The sequence below is a fragment of the Penicillium coprophilum genome, assembly GCF_028826855.1.
Source record: "Penicillium coprophilum strain IBT 35676 chromosome Unknown utg000004l_segment0_segment0, whole genome shotgun sequence".
Taxonomy (NCBI): Eukaryota; Fungi; Ascomycota; class Eurotiomycetes; order Eurotiales; family Aspergillaceae; genus Penicillium; species Penicillium coprophilum.
This window is the reverse complement of record NW_026622723.1, coordinates 1,343,801-1,366,482: the sequence shown is the minus strand read 5'-3', so window position 1 is coordinate 1,366,482 and position 22,682 is coordinate 1,343,801. Positions and strand designations below refer to the sequence as shown.

The 22,682-nt window shown below is 47.9% G+C and overlaps 6 protein-coding genes across 6 annotated transcripts; 2 read left to right on the top strand and 4 right to left on the bottom strand.

Annotated features, from left to right (window-relative positions):
- Window positions 1–177: 177 nt before the first annotated feature.
- Window positions 178–1,764, bottom strand: N7500_004933 (uncharacterized protein; the record flags this gene model as incomplete). Its single annotated transcript, XM_056676078.1, has 5 exons — window positions 178–491; window positions 554–1,005; window positions 1,063–1,186; window positions 1,252–1,378; window positions 1,450–1,764. The coding sequence occupies 5 exons, from the start codon at window positions 1,762–1,764 to the stop codon at window positions 178–180; spliced, it is 1,332 nt and encodes a 443-aa protein (XP_056531078.1).
- A 1,483-nt stretch (window positions 1,765–3,247) lies between these two features.
- Window positions 3,248–4,659, top strand: N7500_004932 (uncharacterized protein; the record flags this gene model as incomplete). Its single annotated transcript, XM_056676077.1, has 6 exons — window positions 3,248–3,415; window positions 3,468–3,849; window positions 3,907–4,024; window positions 4,088–4,155; window positions 4,217–4,247; window positions 4,311–4,659. The coding sequence occupies 6 exons, from the start codon at window positions 3,248–3,250 to the stop codon at window positions 4,657–4,659; spliced, it is 1,116 nt and encodes a 371-aa protein (XP_056531077.1).
- Window positions 4,660–5,360: 701 nt separating this feature from the next.
- Window positions 5,361–12,906, bottom strand: N7500_004931 (1-phosphatidylinositol-3-phosphate 5-kinase FAB1; the record flags this gene model as incomplete). The annotated part of the gene is made up of 2 exons (XM_056676076.1): window positions 5,361–5,451; window positions 5,504–12,906. The coding sequence occupies 2 exons, from the start codon at window positions 12,904–12,906 to the stop codon at window positions 5,361–5,363; spliced, it is 7,494 nt and encodes a 2,497-aa protein (XP_056531076.1).
- Window positions 12,907–13,358: 452 nt separating this feature from the next.
- Window positions 13,359–17,401, top strand: N7500_004930 (uncharacterized protein; the record flags this gene model as incomplete). Its single annotated transcript, XM_056676075.1, has 3 exons — window positions 13,359–13,517; window positions 13,584–15,219; window positions 15,243–17,401. The coding sequence occupies 3 exons, from the start codon at window positions 13,359–13,361 to the stop codon at window positions 17,399–17,401; spliced, it is 3,954 nt and encodes a 1,317-aa protein (XP_056531075.1).
- A 1,092-nt stretch (window positions 17,402–18,493) lies between these two features.
- Window positions 18,494–19,581, bottom strand: N7500_004929 (SUR7/PalI family protein; the record flags this gene model as incomplete). The annotated part of the gene is made up of 2 exons (XM_056676074.1): window positions 18,494–19,387; window positions 19,444–19,581. 2 exons carry the CDS (start codon window positions 19,579–19,581, stop codon window positions 18,494–18,496), a joined length of 1,032 nt encoding a protein of 343 aa, XP_056531074.1.
- A 990-nt stretch (window positions 19,582–20,571) lies between these two features.
- N7500_004928 (glycoside hydrolase family 5 protein) lies at window positions 20,572–21,858 on the bottom strand (the record flags this gene model as incomplete). The annotated part of the gene is made up of 6 exons (XM_056676073.1): window positions 20,572–21,101; window positions 21,159–21,256; window positions 21,313–21,377; window positions 21,434–21,586; window positions 21,645–21,703; window positions 21,765–21,858. 6 exons carry the CDS (start codon window positions 21,856–21,858, stop codon window positions 20,572–20,574), a joined length of 999 nt encoding a protein of 332 aa, XP_056531073.1.
- Window positions 21,859–22,682: the final 824 nt, after the last annotated feature.

Here is a 22,682-nt window from a genome sequence, read left to right as displayed (position 1 = left end):
AATTGATATTATCATATAGGTGGGACTAAATATGTTTATGACGGGGAATGATCCGTTATTTTGAGAGCGGGGGAAGCCCAATAGCTGGCTGGTTCGCGCCGTCTCAAAGGTGTATTAATATAATTTAAGCACTATATGTACATTGTATGTTGTATGGTTCTCAGGATCAGACCTCATCTACGCCAATTCACACTCGATAAGACTCTCAACGCCTTTCTGGGCACTCCAAATCTTTGTGATCTTCAACCCAGCAGATCCCACCAGTTGGTGCCAGTGAGCTTCAGTCCGCTCGGTTGAGGCGAAATCGGCCATCATGATGATATCCAGACTAGTTGTCTCCCAGTACGCGTTGGTATCAGGAATAACATTCTCGTTAATCAGCACCTTGCTGTGTCCACGCTTCATGGCATTCACAAGGCCTTTCAAGATCTTACGGCAGTTATCATCTGTCCAGTCGTGGAGGACAGAGTGCATATAGTAAGCGCGAGCGCCTATAGGAGAAAAATATTAGTTTTGATATGATCTGACAACGTTATAGAAGGAATGACCATACCCTTGATAGGCTGCTCGGTGAAAAAGTCATGCTCCATTGTTTCAATCGAGTGCAGCTGCCCTGTCTTGGCTTGGGAAATCACCTCAGGAAGATCCTGGAGAACCAGGCGTCCCGGAGCATCAGACCACTTGCGTCTGAACTCTGAAAGATCATGGCCCATGCTACCACCAACATCGACAAGGAGAACATCATCCTGTGCAACATTGGAGAACAGACTGGGCACGTCGTAGAAGCCAACATCCATCCAGCTAGGACGTCCTTGGTGGTAGACAGACATGTGATTGTTGAATTGACTAGCAGCCTCCGGATTCTCCTTCATAAATTCGAAGAAGTGAAGGTCAGTTCGGAATCCGCGCTGGAAGGCACATTCCTTGCCATTGGATGGGTTAGAATAGCCGTCCTTCTTAAGCTGGGCAGGCAGTGCAAGCACACCAGAGGTGATGCAATTAGTCCTAATCAATGAGTTAGAAATATGCTCTTTGATTCTTGGTCAATAGGCGCAAACTTACATGCAAGGGTATGCATCATTGTATCGTTGCAAGCTCAGAGAAATGGAAATTCCCGTGCGGCGGTATTCATTAGGACCAGTCTCAAGGATGACTCCCATTGCGCACAGGTGCTTTAGGATACGAGCTGATCAGATATATAATTAGTGAAGTGTATCAACAAGGCACATGGTGAGGGGGTAAGTTACATACCAAGAAGAACGGGGTCAGCACCTGTGGCTTTGGCCAGCTCGGCAGCAGACTTGGGTTTTTCATCCTTTGACAAAATAGCAAAAACGTCCAGATCAACACCCGTCTCAAGAGCTGCATAGAGAGTAGCCTATGAAGTCAACATTAATACCCGTTAACAACACGAACCAAGCGTGAAGCCTTGAAAGCATGGGAGCTTACCTGGGACCAGCAGTATCTGATCATAGCCTCACGTGGGGTTTCAAGTGCATAGACCAGAGATCGAGCCGCTTCCAAAAGCGTTGTTCGATCGGTGTGGTCTTGGAGACTGGCAACTTTACCAAGGGAAGCAACTTGATCGACTAGGCCAGGCACCAGCTCGGGTGTGTTAGCGGAAGTTGCTACGCGATCAACAAAGGCATCCTCGAGGCCTCCGTTGGTCTGGTGGTCTCCATTTGCATTATTTGCGCCGTTCATGTGCGAGTTCCCGTTAGCGTGGGTGGTTTCACTTAATGTCAGGGTTGCAAGATCGGCCATTGTGGATTGTAATATGAATAAGCTTGTGCAGAAAAACGTGAGGAGACGTGCTAGTCAAATGTACTCTAGGGGTCTTTAAATAAACCACGAAGTACATTGGCTGTCCCTTTACTTGGACTAGGTTGCATTTACTATCTCCTTTTCTTTAAACAAAGCTACACCCCCTGAACAACGGTTGGACCAGGTGCAATTGTGCGGGTCCGGTGTCATGAAGATCAACCAGGATTCATTTGCTCGGAAACTGCAGGGTCTATCTATTATTGCCGAATTTGGGGGGCGAAGGAAGTGGAGACGCGGTAGTTCAACGTCGTTCCTATTTTGGTAATAAACTTGTAGATTATCTAACGGCTCGTTCAACGCCAAGAAGTTTACTCCGTCAATTAAAATTAGGGGCGAACAGATGACTCTCTTCAGGTCCCCGGATGGATCCCTCACGATATGAGATGGCTGGAAGAGACGAAGTGAGTACTTTTATAGGTAGTGGGTGGACCAAATCGATCTGGGCATTGGGCAAGCTTGGAACCCCCCTCATTCTATTTGTGTAAAAACCATGTGTGTCTTCTGGATCCATAAACTGCATAAATGTTTATAGCACATGTGCATGGCAGAGACAGAGCATGTTGATCAGTGGGACTAAGATTCTGACAGGCCCGGCTAGGTGGAAAGAAATACATTGATATCCACACCAAATCCCGCAAAACGGGTGCCGGGACATTGGCGCATTTTTGGCGCATTTACTACGTTCTGCTACCCCTCGAGTGCTCTGTACTTTTGTCTTATTCAACTCCGGCTTTGCAGAGTATCCAGTCGAACTGGTCTTCGTAAAAGGACTAGTCTGGTCGGACTATTAAACCTCAACTGGATTATGACTAGTATGTTTTGAAACCTACAACATATGACCTAGAAATTGGCAAAGGTCTAGACTGGATGATCCAATCGTATCTTCTTGGATTTTCTTGGATCATATTGCGAAACCAATCCGGCTATTCGATATCAAAGCAGTATGAGCTTTAGGGCTATCTAAGATGTAGGTCCGGGTAATGAGCTTACCTAAGGTATTATCCAGGACTACTGTAGATGTTGTCAATTTTTTTTAGCGACATTTGACTAACTGGCTACTCCGTAGTGCGACAGGGGTTTCATGCCCCTGTCTGAAAAAACTGGGCTAACAATTTTGTGGTCAAGCTTAGCCTCGGAGATTACTCGCCGAGTAATGGCATTGTGTTTACAAAAGATGAGCACCGCGGCCTTCCTAAAAAGGATGATCGTCGCAGCTAAAAATCCAAAGGATTTCTTGCAATGGACTTCCAGGAATAGCTGGTCGAATAACAGCACACTTAAACCAGTCTTGTCCCTACATCTGTGTATTTCATGTAAATCCTTAGTTGCTAGTGTTAATTTTAGCTGGCCTTTCCCATGTGGATCTATATAAACTAATGGGTCGCACTCCCCCGATTTTTCTCGCTTTTTCTGCATCAACATAATGGCGGTCACCGCTGAAAATCTTCATGATGACAAGGGTCCCAAGATCCTAGCTGTGCTATGGACCTTGACTGGACTAACAGCCATCATGGTTGTAGCTAGGGTCTACATCCGACTCAAGGTGCTGCGGAACTTCGGTATGGATGATTATTTGATTGTACTTTCCATGGTATGGAACTTCGAGCTTTATCTTCTCGACGCGAATCTAATTTGTGCCATAGATAATGGGGCTTGCATATTGCGCAATCTCTACAGCAGGCGTGAGTGTGGGCTTTGGAAAACATGCCATGTACTTGACCATGGACAATCTGGAGATGGCCATTCTGCTCAATACAGTCAGCTTTCTGTTTGGAATCCTATCCTTTACTATTCCCAAGATTGCGGTGACCTCCATGTTGACCCGAATCTTAAATCCCAAGCCAATGCATAAGGCTATACTCTGGACAATGGTTGGAACTGCAGCTATCGTGTCCATTATCTGCATTGTGATCTTGTTCACAATGTGCGATCCGGCAGAGGCATTGTGGACGCCCAGACTTATGAAAACAGGCGCCACCTGCAAGAGTACAACGATGCTAATTGACTACGCAATCTTCACTGGAGGTAGGTGTCTTTCTCTTCAAACAGCTACATCGCTCGGAATTAACCCTGTATCTCTAGCTGTCTCTGCTGTTGTTGATCTGACTCTGGCCATTTACCCAACCACCGTCCTGCTGAAGCTCCAAATGTCTCTACGGAAGAGACTTGCGCTATGTGCTGCCTTAGGGCTTGGTGCAATGTAAGTCGATACCTATCTAACTTATGCCATACTTCACGGAAGCTAACCGGAGGGAAAATGAAGTGCTTCTGCGATGGCGATTGTCAAGTGTACCCAACTTCATGGACTCGCCGACAAAGAGGATTACACATGTAAGTATTTCAATTATCCATTATCCACCCATATAAAATCGAAGACTGACCAAAACAAAAGACGGTACTGCCGACCTTGTCATGTGGACCAAGTATGAATCGCCCACCTGATGCCTTTTAACCTTACATAAACTAACACTTTGCTCTCCGTTTAGCATTGAAGCCGACGTCGTCGTTATAGCATCATGCATTCCCACCTTACAACCTTTACTCGAAATGATGCTCGGTAAACGAGCAATGGGCTCCTACAGTCAAGGAAAGAGCGATCAGTTCAAAGGTAGCAGCAATTTTCCCTCCTCATACAATCGCTCTAAGCCGTCAAAAACCCACGACGATCTTGGCTTCACCAACATCGACCGAGAGAGTCAAGAAAGCATTCTTCCCACGGATGACAACAACAATAAAAAGAGCCACCCTATGGGACATATATACCGCAAAGATGATGTGACTGTGGAATACGAGTCATCAGCACCAAAATCGGGCCCTGGCCATACTTCTTGGTGAAGACGCATGGTGGAGGCTGAGCTTCTGGCTCCCTCTGAAATGACCATCAGACCACGTTAGCCCATCGAATAATGCATCCAGTAGAGAACACTGAGGAGCATTTTGCTGATGGGCATTGCATCTTCTGCACAAATTAGTGTTCACTGGTTGCACACACATACCTTTCACAGGTTTCTTTGCCTTTTTTTGAATGTAAATATTATGCACTACTTACGTTGAACGCTTGGGTCAAAGATTGGGCAACATCCATGTTCCTTAACTGAACAGATAAAGGCTCTAGGCATAACAATACATAGCATAGAACATGCTATCATTGTTTTATACTATCATAAGTTGACTTCTCACTAGCTCATCTACTTGGTCGTCTAGATTTCTAAAGTCTGCCCGGTAGTTAACATCAAAAAATACTCTTGTCCAAAATCTAAAACATGTGGACACGATGGTGAATTACAGATGCATTTCTGAAATCAACATGATCTCATCGAGTAATTGAAGATGTTACGGGACTGTCTACGAAAATGCTGGTATGAAATGTCTGTCTTAAACGAGGGCAATGTAGAGTCATGATAATGAGGAAGTTGCAACAAATGAAAGCACAACGCTGCGCTGCGCCTCTTCATGCTAATTGATCAGGTCGTAAATCATTAATGTCAGTTATTCATGGCCGTGGGCCAGAATAAAGGCCGGCACCACAGAAGCTATCAGGAACCAGCGCCTTCCGCATACCCCCTCTCATCAACAGTCTCAGCTTCATAGCGGGATGTCGCAGTTGGTTGGAATTGATGCCAACAGCTAATCGGAAGTTAGCATTTAGCCGCACAAGAAAGAACACGCATCAACTAACCTTGGAGCTCGAAGCACATATCTGGCCATTGCCTCGCGGAAACGGCCTTTGTATTCCCTGGGACTTGTCACTGTTGGTCGATTGCGGCCACCGCCACCAAATCCTTTGTCCTTGATCCAGGACTCCAGCTTTTTGTCCCAGGTGTAGGTACGAATACAGTCAATGATTCCTACTACCAGTTCGTCGCGGCTTTCATCAATGGCGATCATGAGCGAGTAGTCCATGACATCTTGGCGACCCAAAAAGAGTGTGTCATTCCACACACTTTGGCTAAGAAGCTTCTTTGAGTGCTCGCGGGCAAAGAGAGGCGTTTCATAGATAAAATCCACCATGTTTTCATCTAAGAGAACCTCATCTCGTTCACCGGTGCTCTCTACTTTGCGGTTTCGCATTGAGCCTTTCAAGTCGAAGATGCGTGTAGGGACACGATCGTAGAACAAGTTCTCCATTAGCAATAAGAACCAATTGAACTCTGTTCCTGTAACTGGGTTCTTGATAATGACTTGGTAAAAGCCAAACATCTTGGCGATTGCGGAAGGGAGTTCATGAAACAGGGCTTCGGCCATTATCTGGAAATAGGCCGGAGCAAATTTGAGGAAAGCCTGCGTCTCAATCGTTGAGAGCGATTTGAGAATGAAACGGTCGTCAAGGGTCTTCAGGAATAAAGATTTCGTCTTGCCACCTTTTGAGTCCCACTTTGCGCAACGAGACAACGATTCAACGATTCGATCTGCCACACCACACTTTTTGCGGAGAGCATCAAACTGCTCAGCGTAAAATACTTTGCACAGCATCTTGGCCTGGCCTTCTTGGAATTGATACTTGAGGTGTGTGCCCGTACGTCGCAAGAGGGCACGTTCGATTCGCGCTTCCTTCTTAGCATCAATTTCATCCCTGGCATCTGGCTTGTGTTCTTCCACTCCATCGAACTGCTGTTGAATGCTCGAAAGCTTTTCCTTGTAGTCGAAAGAGTCCAAAGCGAACGCTACCAACGAGCTTGGTTCATCCTCACGAACAATAATATTGCAATCAGCAAAGACATGATCCATCACACTGAGTGGATACTCAAGGGACGCCCACCCACTGGCAGAACGTTCGGACCAGAAATTTGTCAGCATCTTCAAAAGCGTAGTACGTTCGTGCTTGGGCAGTTCTTTATACTCCATTCCGTAGTCCTCTGCTGACTGTTTCGTCTCTTCGTGGGAAACTACCGGATGAAGATCTTCAATCATGTTTTGTTCCTCATCACTTTGGTGATCATCTGCTTCACCACCAGACAATGGTTGATTGTCAGGACAGAGTGCACTGCCTCCTTCCGTAGGCTCTGGGGTAGAGTCATTTGGAAGTGATGGTTCATCATGCGTTATATTTTCATGCGTTAGTTCATCGCTCTTGCGACTCATGTTGTCCATTGGGATCCGTGGAGCCGAGGGCAAAGATTCATCGCTATCAACTGGTGGTTCACGTTCTTCAACAGCCTCTCGTACATTTCGATAGACCTCGACGATTGGCTTCGAGGACGCCAGTGGGAATGCTCGGGAATGAGTACCCTTAGCAGCGCGTTGACGTCTTTCACGCTGTCTCTCCTTTTCGAACTCACGACTCAATTGTTCAAAATGCCTGGCAAGGTGAGAGACCTGTGATGTTCCCCTTTTACTCGGAGCAGACCGTGGGATAAGCGAATGGCCCGAGGCAAATCGGGCGCTCTTGAGGGAACTCAATCCCAAACGATCGCTCAGCGTTCTATCTGATGACTTTGTTGGTGACTGGCCTGAAGATTTTTCTGGATCGATTGGGCCAGTGAAAGCTGTTTTTAACCCTGGAAGTGGAATGCTGTGAGATGACCGTGGTATATTCGCTGGCTGAGATTGAGTGCGCAAAAGTGGAGGAGATCGTGTCTTACCGGGACGTCGAAAGGCTGGTTCAGTAGGTCTCGGTATCGCCGAAGGCCGACGTACAGGGGTACTTGGCATGTCAGAGGCCTTATTGTCTTCAGTCCCATTTTTGGTTCCTTGATCGGAGATCTCAGAGCTTTCCGGCGGTGATGATTCAGATGATCCGTCGCCGGAGATCATCACAGGGAGGTCAGTTTTGATTGAAGATTGATTGGAAATGTCAGCGTGACCAACGGAGCTGCGTTCCGATTGTCCAGCAGGAACAGCCAAGTCAAGATGACGGACTTCTTCTTGTGAGATAATCTCATTCTGAGGAGAGGACCTCGTTCCATCAGCTGCATCGACTGACAAAGTTGCTTGGTCAGCCAACAATGGAGGCGACTGCATCGCGACTTCTTGGAGTTCCTCGCGGTGCTTTTTGCCCGCATGCTCCTCAACAACGGAAACTAGTACATTCTGTGCCTTTTCCGGCGAAAGCGTCATGCGTCGCATCATGCGTGGTCTGTCTACTGCCTGGTTGTTTTCATCTTCAACGTCCGCAGGAGCTTGAAGTGTATCATCTGTTGAGACTGGTGTTGCATCTTTGTCGAGGAAGATCTTCCTCAGTTGCAGGGTTGCCATGTGCTTGATATCTTTTTCGGATGGGAAAAAGTTCATTTCGAAATTGACAAATGTCGTGTCCCATTCGACAACCTTTTCTTGAACTGCACGGAGGACCTCATTCAGCGGTATGATCTCCCAGTAGCGAGAACTTGTGTATTTGTCTTGTAAGTGCCGGACCAAAGAGCTATGGTCTTCATGACCCTTCTTGATCAAATTCTCAATTTCAGTTTTGCAGCTCTCCTTCAACTCGGGCACAACACTCTCGGCATTCATGCCTTTCAAACGGTCTTGAACAGACGCCATGAAGTTGTTGATCCGTTGCTCGGTACGCAAATATACTTCGTTCCTCATCTTCAGATCGTTGTCCACCTTCCAAGTTACACGAGGCCGAGGAACGATAATTTCGAGCAGGCGAATAGGGTCATATTGGACTCGCAAAGCAAGGTCGTTGTAGCCGAAAAAATGGAGGTAATCCCGCCGCAGATCATGAGAACAGCCTCCAGTGCGAGCAAGCATGTGTCTGCCCCAGAAAGACAATTCCAAGTATTTCCCGAATGAATATTTCCATGTGCTTTTCGACATAGGCATGACTTGAGTCTCATTGCCGCACACTTTGCAACAGCTCCACATCAGGACAGTATTATGGAGCCCGAGAAGTTTAGATGGGTAAGGTTGGACTAGGACGCTGATCTGAGCCTCGCCATGGACGTACTGGCGGTGGTGTTCGAACATGCGCTTTTCACAGCCGTTGACGGTGCATATTGAATTCGCTGTCTCACAAAGCTCCTCGACATACTGCCCAATCGTGAGATCTGACTCAAAAACCGTGTCGTCTCCATGCTCATTGTAGAACTCCAGGGCAAAGGTATCCGGCCCTGAGCAGGGGACTGATGTTGTTGTGCACACAACACTGTAGAGAATGACTATATTCTGATGTGCATAAGGGTCGAACATGTTGGGATTCCCCGCTACATAGGCTTCCCACTGGCGTTTTTGGGTTTGATGGTGATAAAGTGCCCGATCGTACTCGGCTTCATGTGCAGCACGCAGTACTTCCTTGACTTTTGCCGGCGCATTTTGCGGTGATTGATGAACCATTTCTGGAGTGATGAGCACGAACTTCTGCGGTTTGACCTTTTCATCGGTGATTTGATCAGAGGTGCTGTCTTGGTCACGAAGAGATTTCAGATACGAAAGTCTGCGTTCCATTTCGCGCGCTCGTGTCAGGAGATACGGAGCCTCGAATTTTACGAAAGGCGATGCCGACAAAATTTTTGTCTCGTAATCCTGAACCATATCGTTATAGTATGTCGGCATTGGAATGCTGTCTGGGACTTTTGCACCATCGGCATCAACAAGGATTTGACTGTCAGAGATATCACCAAGTTTGTCGTTTTTTTCCTGTTGAGCGGTACATGGGTCAACAAGAGGTGTGTCGACTCCGTGAGTGACAGTCTGCAGTTTATTCTTGTCTTCGTCGGACATGGTTGTTGATTCTTCTGCCGTAGAGGTCGATATCCTCCCGAATTCATCTCGCATAACATTGGTTTCGAGGCGTAGATTGTACACGACGTAAACCATAAACTCGGCGATCCTTTTCACCTTCGCGAGGAGACGATTATCTCCTCCGCGCAGGATAATGGTACACCCCAGCTCTTTCGGGCAGCCGGAGATGTATATATATGTTTTCTTTCGACCATTATGGACATAAGTTTTCACGTCGAAACTGCTGCATTCACTATGCAATGTGGTTGTCAAGAGTTTATCCATAGATGTCATGATTCTAGTCTGTGTGCATCTTGACACAGCCTCAAGAACAGATGGTTTCACGTTGTATGCAGTGGCGATTCCAGCTTGCTCAAGAAGGCCGAGAGCCAGCCCAGAAACAGTCTTCTCAACCAACAGCAGGTTCGGACGCAATGCCGAGATCCGACTGACTAGGTTCTCTAAAAACTCACGCTCTTGTCGAATAACAGGCTCGAGACTCATAAAATGCTGCTGTTGACGAGCATATTCAAGAGGAAAGGTGATTATCAAGATGTTTGGACGTAAGATGTTTCGTGACATGCCTTTCAGAGCCAAATTTTTGGTGAAGACGAGGCCCGACACATAGGATGTGTCACTGGGCCGGCCACCCGGGATCTTCTTCAATTTGACGTAGTGTCGAATGTCCATGTCGTCCCCATTTTGAACATCTGGATCGACCTCGTCTGCAGCTTTCAGAAGTATTGGCATCAATGCATTTTCCCAGCTGTCGCCATTTGGCACAGCAGATTCTAGAAGCAGTTGATGGAGAAGCTTTCGTACGTGCTCTAAACTGGCTTTGTTCAGTTCCACTGGTGGCGCATCATTGCCCCTCATTGATGAACTTCGTGTCATCTTGAACCCGACTTGCTTGGAACCTCCAGGTAAAGATATGGCTGGTACTGAGGTGTCATGAGAAAGCATATTGTCCTTTGATGTTCTTGGTGAATGACGCGGTTGAAAATTGCTAGTAACGCTCATGTTTCGACGACGAGAGAAACGAGGTAGATTCACGGCCCTTGAACTGGTGATACTGGCATCATCCCCCTCTCGATTGATACTAGGAGCATTTCGGTCCCCAAAAGCAGATCTGCCCTTCTTTACGGCTGCCAGGAGCCCAATAAATGATGCCCTCTCGCTTTCACCCCCACTCTTGGACAGAGTGCCTTCAGAGACTGCCGACAAGAGACTGGGCTGCTCGTCGCCACTAGATGCGTCATCCGAGAGATATTGAGCAATGTCAGGGTCAATGATATTGTCTTTGTGAAAAGCAGGTAGTCGAGATTCAACGTCTACCTCATCTGCATGTCGACGTTGGAAGGGAGCTCGATCTTCATGATTTGGCTTGAAGCCCCGAATGTATTGCTGACGAGAGTGGTGACGTTTGTGGCCAATGGAATGCGGTCTTCCGCCCAGCGAGGACCGCAGAGAGCGCGAAGAGGTAGGTCGTGCCAGATGTCGATCAGAATCAATTTCGAGAATTGCCGAGCGGCGATTATGTCCCTCTCCAGCACGTCGTGTGGCCGGTATGGCCATTGTCGGGGTTCTCAGAACATGGTCTATTGATTGTGATACAACCGAAGATGAATCATCATCGTCCGCAGATGTACGTCCAGTATTGGTCCAGTTGAGTTCGGCAACCCGAGGGTTGCCCACTATGGGGCTCTGCTCACTATCAGAGAACTCAGATGAATCATCGTCATGCGCATTAATCATCTTCTCACAGGGTTTGCAAACCCGAATACTCCCAGGTTGTCCGAACCGTGTTCCTGAAATAAGCAGAGTGCATTTCGAATCAAAAATTTGACCACATGTTCGACAGTGATGTTTTCTGCGAAAAGTGGTGAATGGTTCTCCGCAATGAAAGCAGTCTTTTGCATTCTCATCCCGCATCCAAAAATCCCTGCTAAGCAATTTACTTCTTAACTGCGACAAAACACCGTTGTTCTCGGCAGGTGCTTGGCGTTTGGCTGGTACGGATTGACCAGTAGCCCGATCGACTGTCGTATTTAAAGGGGACAAGGAAGAGGCTGTTGTGGTAGTTTCGGCCGTAGAAGCCCGCGAAATTACGTACCCAGGCAGTCGCGTTGCTCGGATGGAGGACGTTGACTCTTCATTGGATCTGCCGGGAGCTGTACCCTTTGGAGGCTCATTGGCGTTGGCGCTGTCACGAAGAATATTTGTCTCCATGTTGATTGGGGAACTTTCATCGTTGTATGGCACGTCGCCCTGAGAGGGAAGTCTTGATAGACTATTTGATGCAGATACTGAAGCTTTGGGTTCTTCATAAGGGAAAGATGTTCGCGATTTTGATCTTTCTGCCGGATGCTGAGATGTATGATCCTGAAATGGCTCAGCTTGCTTTTGATTTCGCACGTTAGTTGATTGAGTGGGAATTTCGGGTAACTTTTGTTGGTCTGGAGTAGGGATGGACTTCCGAGACTGGTGGTCTGGAGTATAGGTTGTCGAGAAGAATGAGTCTTTGCGGTTGTTTTCCTCATGATTACTGTCATGCATCTTTGCAGAAAGAGTCGGCGAACTAGAAAGGTTTTGACTCAATGAAGAGGATGTCTGGCTCAGGGAAAGATCCGTGGGGCCGTCCTTGCTGCCGATACTTGTGGATTCTGCATTATGGATTCCCTGGAAGGGCACATTGACGGAACTACTTCCTGAGCGGTCGGTATTTCCGATGACGTTCACATGAAGCTGAGTAACAGCAGGGTCTGCCACAATGGCGCCACCGGTGGCTTTCGTCAATGGTGCAATACTAGGCTTGATTCCAGGAGATGGTGACACGGATGCCTTGGAAGATATGCTGCCACTTTTGGAGGATATTCTTGATCTCTTTCCTACATTCGATTGTTGCACAGAATCAGGATGAGTGTGAAAGTCTGGTACGACGGGCGAGTGAAGCCTTGACCCCTGTGACGAGTTGGGCTGTGATGGCGGATAATCAACGGAGCTTGTAGCCAGGTCCGAGACTGATTTTGCCATTGAACGTTCGGACACAGGGCTTTTGACTGCAGGAATTTCTGTAGCATTTTTGTCTGTAGACTTTCCGCCACCGCTGACAATATCTCTCACTCCCCCGACAGAAGTCCTAAAGCGACTATACAGACCGCTTAGTCCACCTTGTAATTCATCAGATAGTCCTTTCTCCTCCGATGTAGCAGCTGGAGCCGGTGGACTAGTAAAATCGTTAAAGAGAGTGAGCGATTCGGACTGATACGCTGTATTATGGTAGTGATCTAGAGCTGCATTCATCGATTCTCGTTCAGTCTGAGTCGTTGCCATAGAGCCGCGTGATTCCCGTCGCCCAAGAGGAAGCGAAGTGGAAGACCCAGATGGACTGCATGAGTCCTGGGATTGCTGAAAATCCATGGTTAACTTAGGCAGAAAGGTCTCAGATCATGCCCCCCACAGGATAGAGACACCGTTGGTAGCCGATCATTCGGGACAGACCTGCGGTAAGGTCTCAAGTTTGACGAGGTTGGAAGAAGGAAGAGAGTCGAGGGTTCCTTATAAGCGTCAGGGTGATCAAAGAACTTTCAAATGTTCCTTTGACAAAAAGAATAGGTCCTTGGCCCTCAGGTTGAATGACGTGTGGTGCTGAGTAAGCTAGGCGCGTCCCCAGAGCTGGGCAGCTCCGATAAGACGCGGTTTAGTGGGTTTTTGATACGGTGCGACCTTCTCTTTTTTTTTCTCTACACATACCCATGGATGTAAGTGAACTACTCCTCACAAACATCCCACCTGGGCATACCTCCACTGTTCAATCCTACTAGCTATGACCCATGTGCTGATTGCATTGATCAAAAGGCTGGACTGGCACGATGAATCCAGTAACGCCCTGGATCGCGGTTTTGGCCGACCAATGTCTGTCGTTCTATCTCGGTCAAAATGATCAAGATGATATCCAGGTGGAGGATTTTGAGGGATGCCTGATTTTTATTATTCGCAGGCCCACGTTAAACACAGCCGTTGTTGTATCAGTAAGATATCTCAAGCGGGTGTGAACACAAGGAATTGTCGCTAATTGTATACCTCTTGTCTCTAAGTGGGGAGAAGGAGAGGACAGTCATAGAGCCACATTCACAGACTCAAAGAACCAGATCGATGCGATTATTCTACGTGGCTCGCCGGACGCACAGGAAGAAACCTCACCCTGCCCACCATCGGTCAAAGGGGGCCCTAGACACCTTGTTGAACTTTCCGATATTAAGCTCATATTTACATACTCGGCCTCTGCCCCGGATGTGTACCTTCACGTCAATCGCTTCACAATCCACCCGAATGCAGTTCCGAAGGGGGATGTACCAAAACCAAAGCTCAAGAAGACACCAACTCTCAGAGCCCTAATGACTATGGCATGCGAGAAAATAAAAAAAGTCCAAGCGCAGACTGGCTCCAATAGCCAATCTGATGTTGGTTTGACAGATTTATTTGTCTCTCAGCGTGATCAGCCCATTCCACCTCATTATTCTCAACACAACACGGCGTCACAGTCGCTCTTCTCCCAACCCCCGTCTAATATGTGCCATGGCGCACCGAAGAGCAATTTAACGACCAATCGTGTTTCCATCAACGAGTCATCGGATCTTCTAGGGTTACTCGCACCTTCTCGTCCGATTCAAAAGGGCGGTACAGCCACCAGAGAACTTCCAGAGGCCAACGAGCTATCCCTAGGTGAACGTAAAAGCAGGCGATCTCCTTTGCCAAAGGGGAGGAAGTCAGTGACACCACAAGAGTTTGAAACATCTCCAACCAGAACACAGCCCTCATTCAGAAGTCTTTCTGGCAACACTGCTGATGCGACGCGTGCTAGTAACTCTGTTACCAATGTGTCTTTCGCCAATCTCAGTGAAGATGTGGATAACCTAATAGCAGAGTGTCGAAGTCAGGCCGCGCAATCTCCAACTGAGCCAGATGATCATGGACGGGCTCATACTGTTGCAACAGGGGATAACCAGCAGTTTTCGAAAAAAAGAAACCGTGGCATCACAGATGCATCACCACATGAAGCTCGGGATGATAAACTGGACTTGCAAGGCCTGCAGAACCCACACACATCACCCTCCAGAAAGCGACAGCGTGTCCATACCGGAAAAGCGATGCCGGCAGACACAACTGAAGCCGAGCAAGTGCAAATTAAGGCCATGCCGTCACTTTCTAGAGTGCAGATCGTAAGCACCAAAACAGACAGCGTGTGTCCATCCACAACTAATCCATGGGAAGGAATGATACAAATACCTTTGAGCGAAGTTGATATCCCAAAAGATCAAGCAGAACTTTTGGAAGGACTCAAATGGATCCCTCAAGACCCCGGTGTATCTGCACCTCTATGCCACGTACCTCCTCATCTTTTGACGCAATGGAACAGCATTGCACGAAGAAGACAACACCTGAAAGAATATCCAGAAGAAGAAGAAGAAGGAGAGGAAGAGGAGGAAGAAGAGGAAGAGCAAGTATCCGACCGTGCATTTACTCCAACCTCGCAAGATATCCAAACATCCCCTATACCATGGTCTCCGTCACCCAATAGGACTCCTGCTCGAGATTATCTTCCACGAGACACCGCTTCTCCCCCAAGATACACGAGACCTATCAGAAAAAATCCCATGCCAAGCGGTACTCAATGTAGCGTCGATCAATCTGCAGATCATGCCGATATGGACATGTTGAATGGATCTTGCAGTGCTTCTTCCCGGCCAGGCCAGGGGGTATCGTCGCGTCCAAGGACAATACCAAGACAGCAGGGCGACAATATTCCCAATTTCCCGAGAAAGTAACGACAGAACAGATAAATCCAGTGTCTTTGGACCATGATCCCGGCGATAGCCCACCCCAAGAACACAACACTCCAACATCGCTCGATGTGATCGATGATCAACCCCTAAGCGTAATAATACAAGAAGATTTTCATGAGGAAAAACCTACCCGAAAACCCACACTTACATCTGAACTGCGTGATGAATCAAGTGGTGATGAGAGTGATGAGCCGGAAATGGAAACATATGTTCCTTTCGCCCTAGGGGGAAGCCTTCCATTAAGCAGCCAACCTGAGCATGACTTTACTAGCTCGGGGCTATCGCTTCCAAGATTTGCAGGGAGCACTATCCAAGTGGTGGAGACACCTGCAGTCCACGCGACACGTCTGAATTCTGGGAACCAAAACAAACAGAGAGTTGGATTAGAACCCCAGAGCTCTCAACATCCATCCTCACAGGCTGCTAAGACATCATCCTCATCTCGGATTCTCAATACCTACCGCTCGCAAGATAGCCACGGGCGTAGTATTCCATCTCAAGAGGCACCGAATCCATCTTTACCGATTTCGGAAGGCGAGTCACTGCGAGTGGATGTGCTAGGCACTCAGACTCAAACGAGCAGCGTACATGCACCATCACAGGCGACTGTCCAGTCGTCTTCGGACGTTGTACTTGATTCTTCCAGACCTGCTCAGCGCCAGCGTGGCTCCTCCATCTTCGATTTAAACACCTTGGATGACCCATCGTCTTTCCCTTATGCCAGGTGCCACTCGTTACCCTTGTCTCAACTTCATGAACCAAGCCAAGATTCTTTCGGAGAACACTTCTCTCTTGATGGAGCCCCGAAATTGCCAGACTTGTCACCCATGGAATTCACCACCTGGGTCGCTGCCAACGGGGAATCACCATCCAGGTATCCACACTCTCTGCGCCGCGGGAGTGCTGATCCTAGTCGAAAGGTATTCCCCAGTCCAAATGCCGAGCTGGTAGCACGGCGGCGGGGCTTTATTGGCAAGTCTGACAAGTATGCTGAAGCACAGACAATCTATGAAAAATTCTGCAATGATTATTCACTATATTCTGGTGATTTCGCTCACTTCATTGAGATGTGCTCAAAACTGCAGACAATGCGGCAAGGGGGCCAGCTGCAACGGTCATTCCTATGGGATGACTTTGTAATCCAACATTTGGAGGAGTACCCACGCTATTTTGCAGAGCGCACATCTCAGGATTCAAAGGCACTGGATTACGAAGATTTCTTTTGCTCGAAATTCCCACGACCCCAGCACAAAAAGAGAAGTCTAACGGCCCACGGAGTTGATATAGTTGCTTCCCAGTTTGCTCCGCCTACCGTCGAAGGCGCAGTGACTCAGGATAAAGCGGTGCAAAGCGAAGTGGCCCCCACTTCTTTGACAGCCAGTCTTGTGGGAGAGTCTTCAACCCGCCATACTCGCTCATTAGGTGACGTTCCTGTCCCGGATGTCTACATGCCAACTGCAACGCAGTCATTGTCACCCTCTACTGACACCGACTCAGATTCGGTGAAGGTCAAAGTTGAAGACGATTCTTCCGATGGATCGACTGACTCCCAAATTCCCACACGCAGCAACGATCAGCAACCCGTGCTCTTCGGTCTTGATGAAGAGATAGTCAATGCAACCCAATACGACGCAAAAAACACGCGCATTGCGTCTGATCTGAACAACGTCGGCGTAACTGATACTAGCATGGACGAAGTTGACGATACAGAGGAAGGAGATTCTATTCACCATGAGACTGCCAGCATTGAACTTGGCGATGATACTGACGATCGCCACATCTCTGCCTTTCTCACCCCGCCTGAGCCGCCCGCGGCCCTGGGTTCTCTTAATGGTGCCACGATCGAGCCTCCGAGGCAACAAAAATCATGGTTCCGATCTCTCCGGAACATATACCCCACAGGTCCGGTGTGGTCCGATGACCCCGACACGCCGTTCAAGCGCTGGGCTCGCCACGATCAAAACGTTCTTCAGGAGCTCAATCGTCGCGGTGGAGTTAGGGTTCTACTTGATGAGAAGGGCGTCATTCGTCGCCCCATCTACAACCACGGAAACAATCCTAATTTTTAGCAGTTGAATTTGTTTAAACGCCTTTCCACGGGCCAGCGGCTGGGTCGGCACACTGGCAAGAAGTACGCATAACGGCAGATACCATTTCATTTCATACTTACTTCCGCAAAGGAAACAGAATATGGGATAGTGTGCTATCTTATTTTCGAATCCAAATTCATTCATTCATTGTACATATCTTCTCAATGCCCAAAGCCACTTAGGACGTTGAAGCAGAAGACCCAAGCCTCGAAACCCGATTCCTCTCGGTAGGGACAAGACCAAGCCCGATAATCTACGAACCCCCAATAGTATACGGAGTACTTGTACTCCACCTGCAATCATCCACTGAAGGGCAAAAAGGAAATCACCCCAATCGGATAATTTATTCCGGGATTCCCTGTGGATTCCCAATGCCCCCAACCACACCAGGCATCGGTGCAGGGATAGCGAAGTATCGAGTAGAGATCAGCAGCAATCACCCAGGCTCGTGCAGTATCTATGTTGTAGTCTCGTGCACAGCATACTCCATAATCCATGCTCTTGACAGCCCAATGCGCTCGAGCCTCATTGCAGATCCTAGGCTAGGCCCTTAGCCCTCGCCACCGTGTTGAAAGAACCAATATGCTTCTCTCTGCGATATTAAGACCCATAGAGGATGAACGTATCTCCGGGGCCAGCACAATATATAAACATACAAACTAGGTCGGTAGGAGTGGGATCATGGACTGGTGAATTTAAGGTTTGGGGATTTTGGTTGTTAGTTACGACATGCTTAATTAGACAAATGGACAATTTAGGTATACTATGAAATTGAAGGGGGTTGAAGAGCCCGAATGTTACACGTAAATAGATCTTGTATTTGAGTCAATTTGCAAGTAAATAGATGCTAATGATTCCTCCGTGGAGGATCAGAGAGATAAACAGTAATGCAAGTGTTCCCTCCTAAAGAGACCCTAGTCTCTCTGCAAAATGGTATGATTGACAAAAGTTCAGGAAACGGATATGGTCATTAAAGGCATGCAAAAAAAACCCCACATGAGAAACGCCTTGGTATCGCCAATCTAAAATCGTTTTGGAATGGGTATACAGTCATAAAAGCCCGGAATCCCTTTAAGAATGACGGTAGGGCTCGTAGGCGCTTGAGTGCTGGTTGTGGTGGGTCATGGGGATATCGTTATTGTAGTTAGGGGCAGGGGGGTATGAGGTGGTGTAGCCGTGCTGAGCATTGGGCTGAGAACCGTAGGGAGGGTGGGCGGCACCTATGGGCTCATAAGTGTAAGGGGCCTTTTCTGCAGTCACGCCACCGCGGGTGTTGTGGCGGTCTTTGTGGCCGTAGGGCGAGCGGCCGGAACAGCAGCAGGTGCTGAACATCCAAAAGATGGTAGCTCCCAGAGAGAAAGCGACTGCCAGCCAAGTGGCGGCAAAGATGTTCTTACCCAGGCCTACATCGACACCATAGACCTTGAGGGCTGTGCCGAGGGAGCCCTTTGCGATGGAGAACATGATGGTCGAGGTAAGCGATGCGCCGAGAGTGAAGAGGAATGAAACAATCGAGACAATGGTGGTGACACAGCTGCCCCAGCGGCTGAAGATGGCAAAGATACCAAGCAAGACCTGGGCGCAAGTTGCAATGAAGGCAACTAGGTAGGCAATGAACATCCACTTGGAGACGGCTTTGTAAACGTTCAGGGTCTTCTTGAATCCGCTACCAAGCTCCTTCTCAAGCTGGGACTCGCTGATTCCCAGTACTGAAGACGGGTTGAAGTAGAACTGAGCCTTGGGATCTGTGCAGGAGGAGATGGTATTTTTGCCCTTGGTGGAATTTCCCTCACAGTAACCCCAGAGACCAATGTCGTAGAAACCAGCGATGTCGGCATCATTCTTCAAGGTTGTGATGGTCTCTTCAATCTCCGATGCAGTGACGGAAGTGATATGAGCATCATTAAGGCGATCTGTGATTTCTGATGTAATTGCTGATGCTGTGCTGATGTTTGAGAGGTCGAGCTATAGATTGTTGGCATTAGCGGGTGCAGTTTTTAGGGCAAATTTCGATCACTTACACGAATGAAGTATAAATTGTTCAAAGTATCAGAACTGGCTTTTGTGCAACCTAATCCCACCATAATGATGCAAATTAATGATGCGATGGTCAAGACATAGGGCGTGAAGATACACGCAACGCGACCGGCTTTCCCCATGATGAATAGGTGTGATAGGAAATGTAAAGAAAGATGTCAAAGACAGATGAGAGATGTGGAGAGGCGAGACGGGGGGAAGACTTTTAATATATAAACCCCCGTCAGTAAACAATTGTACAGCCTCACACCAACACGAACCACCAGCCTCCTATGAGAGGAGGCGCAGGATCAGCGGACCAATCAGTGGCTGAGCGGTCACGTCGCCAGGGCCACGTTGGTTTCTATTTGTGGCTGCGCTAGTCCTATTTGGGCTGACATGGTCCTTATAATCTGCTCCTTCTACTCCGTATACACAGCTCAGAAGAACTCTGGTGTTTGTACTCTATATACCATGTTCCTCAAAGCATAGCACGCATTGTCTCCTCAAAGCTACACATACTCTGTCAATGTACATACTGTGCACAATTCAACGTCATATCCTTCTGACCGCCCCAGGATCACCATTCTAGTGGCCAAAACAGGTGATTCTCCAATCCCGAGCTTCGTCATCCTCTCTACTCTGAACAGCCTTGTGGACCCATTTAAAATTTTCCCTCTCCGCCTCAATGCGTAAGCCCGGGCGTGGAGTACAGAAGCCAGGCTCCCCCATTTTTCTCTTGGCATTATCTCCCGCCCTTACAGATCGCATTCCACTCGGCTCCCCGCTGTCTCTGCAAAATTTACTGTGATGCCTTGTTCTATATTTATTCTCCTCAGATAAACGTTTCCGAATCTAGGATAATCCCGCGATGAACCTTTCGATTGCGCAACTCACCCTGTACAACATTCGGGGATCTTTTCTAGGAAAAACCATGCGCTGATCGACACCCGTCATATCGCCACTGATACATGAGCTGTGGTCATTAGAAATTTCAATCGTTTCATTTACTATCTTTTAGGCAAATGATACGGACACAAAAAAAAAATTCAGGATTTTCCAAAATTGCAGCAACCGAAGTTGATAACTCACATCCGACTATGTATAGTCACATTCACCTCAATTGACAGGATTTACTGCAAATATGGCTCAAGCGTCGACAACATACCAGTATAGGCCGGTCCAGTGGGAGGCTCGATACTGAACATGTAGTCAGCCCACCAAGGTCCCGCAGCCCACCACAATGCGCCGAGCCAGACGTCTGAGTTTTCACCCAGGAAATCAAGCATCCCAGTAACTGCCGCCTTGCAATCATCGTTCACACCACCGGCAAACTCGCCAATCACTCCAACCTTCTTGTTATCCTTCAGCCACTGTGTCGCGTCCGTCACGCGCTCTTTTCCAATCGTCGTCGACACACATGCCTCGTTCGTGCCCGATCCATCCGAATCAAGGTACTGGTGCATCTCGTAGACGATCTTGTCCTCAGGGTCGGTCAGGTCCTTCAGGTTATCGTTCACATCAACCCAGGTCCACGCGCCGGTCCAGGAGTTACCCTCGACGAAGATGTACTGGCTCTTCGCCCCCGATGCACGGATACCGTCAATGGCTGCTTGGTTGAGCTTCAGGACGAGGTCTTGGTCCATGTCGTGGTACTCGTTGTCTGCATGATTTGGTTAATCAGTGGGCTGGGATGCGACTGGAGATTGAGGGTACTGACTTGTGTCGAAAACGACTAGCTCATTCTCAACGAATTCACCTGCGACGTTCTTCCAGAATGTCTGGAAGTCGGCGGGGGTGGAAATAATCTCATCGTTGCTGTGGGCACTCATAAGCTTCGATTCATTTGTTTGTTCATTTGATAGAACACTTACTATCTTCCATAGTTATGAGGATCAAGCACGGCGTGGGATCCTCCATCAGTGATGGCTTTGACCGTCTGACACCAAATCAGTATCTGCTTGGCCTCATTCGCGCCAGTACGGAACAACATACCGCGGTCAGATTGCTCAAATAAGCAGCATCAAACCCTCCTGTCATGGTTCCCGGTACCAGCCGTTCCATCTTGAAGGCCACCCGGAAGATGTTCATGCCTTTCTCAGCCAATGTTTGGATTGCACTGGCATCCGGGAAGTAATAGTCTTTTCCCTGTTACGATCTCTATCAGTTCAGAATCTCTGAAGACACGTTTGTTCAGCCCACTCACGTAGACACCAGGAATGTTCTTCTCGCCGAATTCAGCTACAGATTCGCTTGTTCCGAACCCTATACAAGAAATTTGGTCAATGGATGATCAGAAAAATTTGTTAAATTGATGGTATCGAACATTTGAAGGGTGAAGCTCTCTTTGAATTCTTAGCAGGAGCTGCCGCTGCGGAACCAGCCACAGCGGCGAGGAGAGCAATGTGATCGAGTCTCATATTGACAAGTCAAACTCTTTGTTATATGAGATCAATGGTTGTTTTCACAAGAGAAAGGAAAAGAAAATGAGTGATGTGATAGCAATGCAGAATGATACCAACAACGATGCGAACTTGAGCTTTTATAGTTCTCTGGTCTGTAAATTAAGGTCCATACATCATTGAATAACTCGGGAAACATTCCAAATGCGTACAGCTCCACGGATATTAGATCTTGATGACAGAAAAGGACACGGGGATTCATAGGTCTTCAGTCCTTGGAAATATTGTACGTCTCTGACGACAGTGAGGCCCGATGTGCAGCAACTTCGGATATTGCAATGCCTCAGAACAATCCCCCACCAATAGGAATCCATAGAATCATAGAACATGGGGAGAGACACTTTTTCTTGGCTATCTCGTGCGAAACGGGGAAGCCAAGAAGGAGATGTTCCCGAAGATGCCGACTCGAAGGCACCTGATCCGTGTCCAAGAGGAATTATTCACTGTACTTCATACATACCCCGCTTCAATGAAGCTTTCTTCAGGCGCAAGTGGCTTGAATGTGCGTAGCTTTGTTTCGATGACTTTGATGTTTTGCAAGCCCGTGATGCTTCAAGTATTGATCGGCGTTTATAGTTTCTGACATGCAGGGGTAGGGGTAGTAAGACCACGCTACAATACAGGGGGCTGCCGAGTGTAACTGACATCCATGAATAGTCTGATGTAGGCAATACATTTGCCAAGTCAAGGAAAGGTTTACTGTCAACATCCTACGCTGTAATAGTTGATGGGAAGATAAAACAATTGCGTGGGCCAAGCAAGCGTGGCAGGTTGATTGCAAG